General features: G+C 38.9%; 1 protein-coding gene across 1 annotated transcript in view; it reads right to left on the reverse strand.

Annotated features, from left to right (window-relative positions):
• Positions 1-11,731, reverse strand: part of cwc27 (CWC27 spliceosome associated cyclophilin) — a 33,332-nt gene extending 21,601 nt beyond the window's left edge. The window contains exons 1-10 of the mRNA XM_082540751.1: positions 11,312-11,731; positions 11,087-11,183; positions 10,563-10,675; positions 10,308-10,451; positions 10,047-10,145; positions 9,858-9,961; positions 7,863-7,932; positions 7,618-7,697; positions 7,485-7,527; positions 7,233-7,408 (exon numbers count right to left, since the gene is read on the reverse strand). Of these exons, the coding sequence (XP_082396877.1) occupies positions 7,233-7,408; positions 7,485-7,527; positions 7,618-7,697; positions 7,863-7,932; positions 9,858-9,961; positions 10,047-10,145; positions 10,308-10,451; positions 10,563-10,675; positions 11,087-11,183; positions 11,312-11,353 (968 nt within the window). The 5' untranslated portion in view covers positions 11,354-11,731. The remainder of the gene's footprint in view (positions 1-7,232; positions 7,409-7,484; positions 7,528-7,617; positions 7,698-7,862; positions 7,933-9,857; positions 9,962-10,046; positions 10,146-10,307; positions 10,452-10,562; positions 10,676-11,086; positions 11,184-11,311) is intronic.
• Positions 11,732-11,810: the final 79 nt, after the last annotated feature.

The following is an 11,810-nucleotide window of genomic DNA, read 5'->3' on the forward strand; positions in this document are numbered from 1 at the left end:
CAAGTGATGTGGATGAATGTGCTAGAATAACAAGGTGGCTGGGTGAACTCCCCTCGGGGGGCACTCCATGGCTTGGTCAAAAGCCAAGGAGAACTGTGAGCTGGAGTTGAAGAATCTAACCTCAACGCAGGAATTTGCAGGACTTTGCAAAGTGATCTAGGTCAACGCAGTGGACCAAGGTTCCTTTTTAGAGTGCTTCACCTGCCTAATTTCTGAAACGATGCTTTAGCCTTCATCTAATCAGTTATGCTGGAAGTAACTCATTAATGTCATAGAGTATTAACTGTATGAATTATACTTAGTTTCACATTTTCTACTTCACTTAAATATTTTGCCTTTATGAGAGAATAAGACATAAATGTGCACAGTATCAGATGATGATGTTGATTACAGTCCAAGCCTCACTCCAAGCCTCACTTTTGCTTTTTATTCACTTTGAATTATATAAAACAAACAAACAAAAAAACCCTCAAAACTTCACACATCTTAGATATGCATTGCTGTATGGACCTGTTTCCAGCAAGCAAGTGCCCCATATGGTGCAGACATGCTACAGTGGTCCAGAGATGTGTAAACCTGGCAGTTCCAAAACATACACAACTCTGCTGCCAAGAACTGGATTATCTCAAGCAGGTTTCTGTACAAATGCAGCGCTGAATGCTTTCATGATCTCTGCAACCTTTCCCTGAGAACGCACTGGGTTATGACCAATGACAAGAGACAAGTGCAGCCAATTAATTCACAGTGACATATTGTCTGCAGCTTGGTCGGATAATTAGTGTCTGATGTCTCATTTAAGGTAAACTGTCCACAAGGCTAAGGGAATGCTTTCTTAAGGTGTTTTAAATACTGAAAAGATGTTTGAAATGTGGAAAGAGAAACAGACCCAACGTGGCAGAAGACCAACAGATGAAGAATAGAACTACAGGGGCCGGTCAATTCATTAGTTAGTCAATCAACGGAAAGCGAGTCAGCAACTCGTTTGAAAAATGATTAATCTTTATAGTCGTTTTTCAACTAAAACCTTCTCCAACATGAAGATTTGGTTTTCCTCTGTTTTATATTAACGTAAACTGACTCTCCCACAAACATTTACTCTCAGGTTTTGGAAAATTGTGGTAACATTTTATAGACTAAACAACTCAACGAATTAAGAAGACATTCACAAGATTAAAACACACACAGCTTTGATTAGAGCACGTGGCAGAGTGCCAGAGGGAACATAGATTTTTCTTTTCTCTTGAGGAGTTTGACACTATGATAACTAGAAATTATATATTATATACAAATTCACTGGTTCCATGTCCTCAGATGAGAATATCTCCTGGTTTTCTTTTAAGATGTTAAAATTTCTTTGGGCTGGGAATGTTTGAAAGGAACATTAAACATTAATTTACAGCCAATATAATATACTGATATTGGCATACTCTTATACTGGCTGTAAAACTTTATTTTTGTAATATAGTACAACACTCAAAAAAGATGCTTGGGTAGCTTCAGAAATAGTGTCATTAAACAGAATGTCATACAGAATGGCTTCAACTTCTTTGTTTAAAACACACTTAGTATTGTCTGTAGCACACGTAGGAGCGTTGCATCACAGAGGAGCAGTGTGCTGATGAATACATTTTTTACTACCCCAAAACTGCTGCTGGAATTGGGCCCCAAAATCCAGTATTCTTACACTCTAAAGAAGAAAATCTACATCATAATCAATATTGAAAAGTCACTGTAAATCAGATACTGGATCCTTTATTTTCCTACATTTATTCACACCTAAATACATTTCTATGTATCATGTGTATACACCTACACTAAAAATACACACAAGTCCCTACAAAATGTAATTTTAATTAGAATATTCTACAGATGACATGAAAATAAAAATCTGGAAGACGCACTGAATTTAAAAAAAAAGTCATTCCATCTGTATTACTAAGTCACCAAATACACATAAGTGATAACAAGTGAAATAAATAACAGGATGTGCTGTTCTGTCATTATCTTCAGTCTGCTGTAACTAAAAAGCCATTACCAGAAACAGCAGAGGGAGCCAGGCCATGCTGGCAGAAGCAGCTCACCCTGTGTCCCACAGCCATATGGAAGCGTTTTGCTTCCCCAGTCATGCCCCGTCGGGTTTAACAAAAGTGGCGACTACCACATACACTGCTTTTGGGACTTCATTCCGTAGTGTCTTTTATAAAGCACCCCCCACCTTCCCACTCAAGACAAAGAGGCCCACTTGAAAGAGCAAAGGCACTTGATCAATAGTAACATAAAGGGAGTGTCAAACTGTAAGTGTAAAGGCTTAAAGAGAGGTACCCACAACATCGACTACACAACAAGTTGAGGCAAACTCTGAGAGAAATGAATGTGTTTTGATCAATTGTATCCTTAGTTTTAAAGTTTATTATTATTTGGAAACTGAATGCTGAATATGAACAAGTCCAAGCATTTTGCAATGACGGAATATTGCAGTGGAATATCATCTGGCTCCTGGAAGGCAACTTAAGACAGTTTTTACATCAAGTCAAAACTATTTTGGATTCATGCACGCTCCTAATTTCATGGTTTTCTCAGCAATAGGGGGAGCTTTGTAAAATTTACTCCGTAAGTCACTACAAACCTGTATATCTCTCTCTCACATACTCACACACAAAGCAACTACAAAGGAATTAAATGAAAGACCAAATAGCAGAAGTCATGCAGCAGTGAAGGCCATCAGACAGAATGGAGATTAGTGACTGCTGTTAACATCCTGCCTCCTTTTTCCCAGGTGACTAGATAGCAGTTGGTGTTCTTCCTTGCGGACAAAGTAGCTGAAAGCCCAAAGCAAAGCAACGGTGGGAGAGCAAGCTCACCCTGCAACAATGCCCCCTTTGTCCTGTACTAACACTGTACCTACCAGCCTGCTCTTTGATTCCCTGCCAAGACAAACCACTGTGTTGGGTTACAGTTCTTGTAGCAAAACAATCTGCGCTTGTGTTTAATATACTGCAGTCTGCCTGCATTGGGCTGGCTGTCAGTCAGGGCACGCACGCACGCACGCACGCACGCACACACGCACGCACACACGCACACACGCACACACACACACACACCTGACTGGGGGCCCACTCTTTATCCTATTAGCACTAATGAGAGAGGGGTATGTTGATTATGTGTGCTGAGAGCTACCTGTGAAGAGGATATTGTGGAGAGATAACTGTTAAATCACTCTCTCCATTCTCCACAGGTCATTTTCATCCAAATATTATCACACACACCATCACTCTCACCTCCATTGCGCTCATACGGCTGGCTTGGACAGACGTGCTGTTTACTGCTAAGTAAGCAATTCGTGTTGAATGCCAATTTTCCTGCTTCAAAGAGCAGAGTCCTGATGTTGGTCCAGTGAGAAACAACGGAGACGTGCGAGCTTTGGTGTGTGTGCGTGCATGTGTTTGTGAGAATGTATCAAAGTAAGTGGGTGTGTATTGACAGAGCTGGAGGTAATGTAAAAAAAAAACAGGTTAGACTCCACTTCATTGGGTGAGAACTAAATAAATCATGTTGGGGAAAAAGTAGGAGAACTGGAGATAAGGACTTCTAGTAGACAATTTTTCTTGAAGAGCCACTGCAAGTTTAGTGTACTTGTCACAAGGAGGCTTTGAAATCAGTTGTTTAATGTCTCTTTGGCTCTGAAGAGAGTTTCGTAACAAGTGAAAAACACTTATCAGTTATACAATATTGGGTATTCTAAGTTTGGGCTTGTGCTTAAAGTTTAAATGTGAAGTTAGCTGTATCATGGGAAAAGGAGGCTCTAGTGATTTGTTTGGAGCTTTTCAGATACTATTGACTAGGACTTTATGGTCTGAAATTTCTGAATTCTGACCTCAAAGTTTTCCACGGCAAATGTAAAGAATCAAAATGGCTGTGAGCAGGAACTTTCTTAAGTTCATCCACTGCTACTCATGAAATCAGGGTGCATGATATTAGTCTTGGTTTCTTAATAAGAACTTCAAACTTCCATCATAGTTCTTCAAGCAGGATGTCTAAAATGTATGGCTTCCAGGTTATATCTAACAGCATAGGAGCAGGAAGATTCTTCAGTCTCTGCTACTTTGATTTAGACCATTCTTTTTAGTCTGTCTTGTGAATCGCCCAACTTCAAATTTCCAACAAAAATTCATAGAGTATTCCCTAAATAGGAACAGTTTTTCCATAGCTTTGAAGTTTCTCTCGCTTCATAAAAACTGTATGAGGATGATTCTTCTTTATATCTCGTGTGTGAACTTCATTGATGCTTCTAGTTAGGGCTGCAAATGTTCTGACAGACACACAGCTGTATCCTACAGCTGTCAGCTTTGTGTTAGGACTCTGCAAACTGAAGCCACTAAAGTGGACGTTTGGAAATATTTATGGTGCCTTTTGTAAACAAATGGAATTATACAATTCCACTACCAGGATATAGCCATACTCCATGACATGTATTCACTATGTTAATGTGGAATGAAAGTTATCCAGATTAAAAATCCAAACATTTAGCATTAACCAGTCAGAGTGACCCACCCTCGAAGACAAATGCAAACAAAGAGTCACACTTTAAAGACACAGAAAGATCCTGAATTCGCTCAAACACTGAAATGAATACCTTTGCATTCACGCATCAAATCAAACTATCAAAAAACTTCACACACAGATTTATTGACATTTAATGTATAACAACTGGTTCAGGACTGATACTTATTGTTTTAAGTATTTAACTGCATTGTTTTTTGTTCCATCATATTTTTTTGGTCCACAACCACCTCTCCTTTTTGAGAGGAAAGGTGGTTGAGAGGTGATTTAACATTATGCGTAGGAAGAGACAAGCAGACATAGTGGGCCCTCTTGAGAAAGAGAGAAAGCACGTTTGCCTCTATTTGTTTGTGGTCCACACCTGCTCCCATGGACACTGTGGAAAAGCTTATAGGTGAGTATAAGAGAGCTGCGCATCGTTCAAGAATACTGTTTTCTACTCCTGCTGGCCAAAACAACCCTCAGGTCACAACAGCTCCTAATGGGCAGCCCACTGAAGCTCTTGTCTAAATATGGTCACTTCTGACACTGGAAGATCAAGAAAGAGATTACCATGGAGATAAACTACAGAGGAGGCTGTGCTTGTCTTTTATATAGACTGTGGTTAAAAAAACAAAACGACAACAACAACAACAAAAAGACTTCTGGAGCAATGTTCTTCGGACAGACAAGGTCAAAGTGGAGATTATTTTAGTCAAAAAACAAGCACAGCATATCAGCGCAAACACCTCACACCAACTGTCAAGCAGGATGGGGGAGGCCTGATGATATATACTTGTTTTGCAGCTAGAGGATTTGGGCACCTAACAATCACTGAGTAAACCATAAACTCCTCTGTATACTAACATACTCTAATGTCAAACGCGAGGCCATCTGTCGACAGCTAAAGCTTTGCTGAAACTGGGTCATGCGATGGGACAGTGATCCCCATCACAGCCGCAAATCTACAACAGAATGGCAGGAAAAAAAAAAAAGAGAAAAGAATCAAGGTGTTGCAATGGCCCAGCAAAGCCCAGACCTCAATCTGTTTGAAATGCTGTGACTGGATCTTAAGAAAAACGTGCATAAACGAATGTTTGCAAACCTCAATGAACTGAAGCAATGTTGAGAAGAGTGGGCCAAAATTCCTCCACAGCGATGTGAGAGATTGATAGGGTCAAACACAAAACAATTATTTCCAGTGAATGCTGCTAAAGCTATGATCGGGTGTACTAACTATTTTGTAAGACTACACAGGGTCCTGTAAAAATGTATTGTGATAACGTATTTGTAATTTAACTCATTTCAAGCCAAAGCTTCAAATATTCTCTGGATCCAGCTCTTGAAACTGGATAAATCACTACACATGAATAAAAAGAACCAAGTTGGCCCTATTACTTTTTTTCATAACTAATTGGGCTCACTTTTATCTAAAAATCGAATAAAGATTAAGGTTCTCCATCTATTTCAGGTTAGAAATCTCTCACATTAGAATGCTTAAATACATCTGAGGAATATTTTAAATAAATCCAGTTAATATATGCCTGTTAAAGATAAATGTTTTGCTACTAATGACTTAAAAAGGGGTATCTATTATGCATTTTCTTATCTTCTGTGACATATATAGTTACAATGGTGGGTGCTCAAATTAAACATGACTAAAGTTTCAAATAGTGACGCCAAGGTATGAACCACTCCTCCCTACATGCCTCAAGTGCCTCAGTCTGGAAACCTTCTTTCCAGTATGGTGAGCAAGGCAGCATCAAAGTGGCTGTAAGGGTGGCACTAAAGGATGACAATCTAAAATAGCTCACGAACAAGTAACACCAAATCTAAATTGTTAAATATACATTAATTTGTACAACAAAGTCCTCCAGCAATCCAACCACGACTGCATCAGAGAAACTGTAGCATGACTGTTCAAGAGGATTTGCTGCTGCAGAGAGGCACTAATTAATACGAGCTAATGATTGTTTCTACTGTGTCTAGGCCACTGAGCTGTTAAAATATTATACAAATCCTTCTCATCTCTCTTGAATTTGTTCTTGTTGTCATGAAATTTCAAGATTAGGTCAAGGTGGAGCTAAAACAATGACATTTTTCTAGTAAAGATGCTAAAGGTTTACCATTTCCTGCTTCTCATAAACTGAAATTTGGTGCTTTTATTTATCACATCTGAATGAAATTTGTGGGTTTCAAATTGTTGTTTATCATTGTGTTGCACTGCTATGTCTTTAGGAATCTCAGACTAACAATTACCTAATTGAAAAAAGAAAAAAATATGCAGCTATGAACACTGAAAAGTAACATTTTGTCTCTTGGACTTACTAAATATTTTCCTTGTCAGAAAAATAAAAGTTACAATAACAATCAGCAATAGGTAAGGTTTAGCATCATCTATATATTACATAGTCCAATAGCTCCCCCACCAGGATGTCACACCACATTACAAGTTCAACAACAACCATAAGACGCTGCTGAAAAAACTATGAAATACTATTTTTTTTGTTTTTAGCAGCCATGTAATTTTAACTATACACAACAGCTTTTAGTGGTAAAATTTTTCAAAATACATAATTTCAGAGAGATCATTATGCAGTAGCTACGTTTTAAAATTTTCTAGTAGTTTAGTTTAATTTATTTGCAGCAGGGTTGCAAAAAACCAAACAAACAACCAAGGAAAAAAAACATACCTGCGGCTCATCTTTTTTTCTTGCTCCTCTTCAATGGGCTCTGCCACTTTCTCTCCACCCTTTTCCTTCTTTAGCTTTTTACTTATGAGCTCTCTGATCTTCTCTTTCTTCTCCGAGTCATATTCCTCATCTGTGTCCATGTCGTCCTCAACATCATCGTCAGCCTCGTCACCTGACTGGAGAAACACATCAAACACTTAACGCTGATACTTCGCCTCTGAGTGCAAATGGAGGAAAATCTAAAAGACTTACCAAAGCTGCATCACCAGATGCAGATGCTTTTTTCTTCTTACCCCTGTGAGCAGAGCAAACATAGGTTCAGACTTTTTAATAATTCAAATTTAAAAAGGAAATTAAAATAGTTTTATAACTATTAATGAATTACTTATCAACTGCTGGAACAGAGCTCAGTCTGGGATCATCTTTCAAAAGGTCATGGCTGCTTTTGCTTTTTCCCTTGAATGTCTATTTAAAAAAAGAAAAGAAAAATGCCCAGACAACAGTTATTTACATGTCTATGTACTTTTTGAAAATTTTTAATATTTCTAATATACACCTAGTTATGATGTGTGAGTGGCACAAGAGTACATGTCAGAGGTGCCCACATATAATGGTTTTATGATCCAGTACCTGGCTGACTTGGTTCACCATCTCCTCATCTTCTTCAGCTTCCTCTCCAAATGATAAAAGACTGAAATTCCTACAAAACACACCAACATGGGTAATTGCAGGGAAATAACCTATTGTTATAAATCTTTATCAATAACATTATTGGCACTAAAAATAAATTAAACATGTAGCAAACAGTAATGAGTTTAAAGAGGACCTATTAAACTTTTTACCTCTAGTTCAGGCTATCATTCAGGTTCTTCAAAGAGAGGCCAAATATACTGGACCTGCCAATCTTTGCATTCAGGTGTTTTAAGTCACATTGCCTCAGGTGTATGTAAGCCATGCAGTCTGCCTTCACAACATTTGTGAAAGAATGGTCGCTCTAAAAAGCTTCATGACACGGAGCATAGACCTGAATTAGGATCAGCAAGTTAGTTTGTGAAATTTCTTCCATCCAAGATATTCCATGATCAATTGTAAGTGGCATTATTCCAAAGAGGAAAGCTTTAGAAACCACAGCAACTCAATCACAGCGTGGCAGACCATATAAAGTTACTGAGATGCTGAGGCACAATGCATGTAATCATCAATGCTCTGCTGACCTAGAAACTACAGAGTTCTCAGCCTCACATCAGCACAATTATGACGTGCTACTGGCTTCGTGGCATGGGTTTCAATGGCCGATCAGCTCCTGTAGATGTAGCGTGTAAGTAGCCAGACACTTTTGTCCATATAGTGTATAAACCAGAGCCAAAGTTTCAAATAATAATAATAATAATGATGTTAGCACAGGTACAATAAATCCCTAGGTGCCAAGAGACCAAAAGCAGAGGTTTCATACTGACCTAAGCAATCTGTGTGAATATATTGTTTTCTAACATTTTAACACCAACATATACACAAAACACCAAAGATCAGGGATAACAGCACATACACCAATCAGGCATTATGGCCACCTGCCTAATATTGTGTCGGTCCCTGACTCGACAAGACTGCTGAAGGTGTGCTATGGTATCTGGCACCATGATGCTAGCAACAGATCCTCTAAATAGAATTTGGATGCCAAGTCAACACTTAAAACTCACTGTTGTGCTTCTTGTCCTCACACCATTTTTGAAAAATGAAACAGGCCTGATTGTAGGTGTAAGGCAGGTAAACGATGCACATCCACGTAATTCATCAGACCAGGCCACCTTCTTCCATTGCTCTGTAGTTCAGTACTACTGCTTGGTGCTTTCTGTGGTGGACAGGGGTCAGCATGGGCATGCTGACTGGTCTGTGCCTATGCATACACAACTGTACAGTGTATTGTGATTCTATCAGAAACAGCAATACATTTTTGGCAGTTTGAGCTACAGTATCTCAACTGTTGGATTGAAACACGGGCCAGCCATCACTCGCGCCTCAATAAGCCTTATAAGCCAGGCCGCCAATGACACTGACCACTGCATATTTTTCCTGCTTCTAACATCAATTGGGGGGAAAAAGTTAATTTTCTGCCTAACATATCTCACCTACTAACATGTGCCATGATGAAGAGATAATCAGTGTGACCACTGTCAGTGTTATGCCTGATCGGTGTATGAGAAGCATAAACAGCAGCTACAGTGGACACTTTCACTGTTTGTAAACACTTGATTTCACTTCAGAATAACTTTGTGGTCTATGACCTCTGTAGTCTTCTGGCAGGTGATAAGCTAAAGGAGCAACAACACTGGGGGTAACTAAAAACATTGGCATATAGAATGGGTTACCTTAAAGGTTCAACCTTTTTTACATAAATGATGAACCATAGACCAAGGTCCAGTATAAGACTCAGTATAAGACAAATGAGTAATATTTTACACTGTGAATCATGCAAAGCTACTCTAGTAAAGTGCAAGAAAATATATATCTATATATAGATATGGAAATAAGCATAATATATTCCCTTATGTACAAAAATGCAGGTGCTCCTGGGTACAGTCTTGATCTTGTTTCAATCAGAAAGACAGATGAAGGCCGAGCACTCACTTTGTGGCTTTTGACTGTGATTTCTTCGTCTCTTCTTTATCCTTTTCCTTTTTGAGTTTCTTTATTTCACGAGGTATGATGTCATCAAATGGAGAATGTAACACCTAGGACAGACAAAAAGAAAAGCTTAAATTACAGAAGCTAGATAAACATATTGCTGAGCAGGTAAAATAGAATGAACTAAAATACCTCAGCAGATTTGATCTTGTGAGGATTCAGAGGTCTTTCCTCACCATCACACTCAACTTCTGCTAATCTGAGCATGTTATACACGGTGTCTCCAGTGACCTGGAGTGGGGATTGCAGAAAATAGAAATGGTCAGGCACACTCTTAGCACATCCTGCCTGGGGAAAACGCCACTCATCTTGGTATATTCATATATTCATTGAAGACAGCATTCAATCATGAATACAGATAGAGAATAAGTCATCATGTTCTTACAGATTTACCTTGCCAAATATGGTATGTTTATTGTTGAGTTCATCTGCACGTCCCAAGGTGAGAAAAAACTGACTGCCATTGTCATGTGGCCCTGCATTTGCCATGGCAACCAAACCCCTCCGATTGAAGCGCAACCTAGAGTGAAACTCATCCTGAAAGGCGAAAGAAAGTTTAGAAGACATCGTATTTTAGTGTCACCTGCTCATAGGAATTAGAAATCCACTTCAGAATTAAAAATAAAATGAGAAGAAAAGCAGCCTCACCTTGAATGGTCGGCCATAGATGGACTCTCCGCCTGCCCCTGTCCCAGTAGGATCTCCCCCCTGAACGATGAAATCAGGCACCACTCTGTGGAACACTGTACCATCATAATAACCTAGAAGATCAAGACATACTGTATACTAAATAAACAATAAGGCAACAACAGTTCCCTCAAGAAATCTGAGCCAACAAGGACATTTAAATAAAGACAGTGCTCAGCTGAATATAGTTTCTGGGATTAAATAAAGTCTTATGTACACTCATAACAGCCATTTCTCTGCTTACAAGAATTATATAAGTAACGATGGCTAAGACTCAACATTTACTCACATTTAGTCCATCAATAATCTTCAAAATAAGATAAAAATATGACACTTACACGCGCATGGCCTAATGCTTAAAGAGGCTAGTTTTACCAAACCAATATATTTTAAGGGCACGCCTGGAATAATTCGGCCTAATTTAGCGCAAACTGAATTTGACGTTGTTCTCCAGTGGTTTCTGCACTTCCTTGGTGAATTCTTACCTTCCATGCACAGCTGCACGAAGTTCCTGCATGCTTTAGGAGCCTCCTTGGACCACAACTCAATGTCAATATCACCTGCTGTTGTCTTTAACAGGACCTGCGAAAAGACCACGAAATTATACATTCAGAGCTAAACAGTGTTAGGAGTGGCTAGCTAATGGTGCCTACAAATCCGCAACATTATGCACGAAAAAACTGAAGTTCAAATTGTAAACGGGCGCTTACCTTCCCATTTGTTGGTGGCTCTTGAATGTAAATGTTGCTCATCCTGCCGCTACGTTTCTGTGTTTTGTTAGCAGAATAAAAAATATATTCTCACACGATCTGAACTTTGGGTTCCTCGAAAATACAGATAGTAAAGTTTGTTACAGTAGGTAACTTTAAATGTGATACATTTCACATTTCACTCTTTACAGCCATATTGGCGATACATGAGTTGATTGTTTACTTCCGAGAACATAGGGGGTTTCGGTTTAATTATTGATTTTCTGTTCCGTTTTTTTCAAAGAACGTCACTTAATTTGTTTTTTTTCTGTTTCCATAAAATATATAAAAAGCTTTTATTCGCACGTGAATCAAACTCCGAGAGTGTTGATGACAAAACAATCCAAAACTAGCTCGGTACTTCACCCCGAGAAACAGATTTTTGGATCGCTCCTAGTGCGCTATCACAACAGCCCCTCTGGAAACAACAAGTTCCGTGTAATTACAGCGTAATCTCATT

Source organism: Aulonocara stuartgranti, assembly GCF_965226115.1.
Source record: "Aulonocara stuartgranti genome assembly, chromosome: 7".
Classification (NCBI taxonomy): domain Eukaryota; kingdom Metazoa; phylum Chordata; class Actinopteri; order Cichliformes; family Cichlidae; genus Aulonocara; species Aulonocara stuartgranti.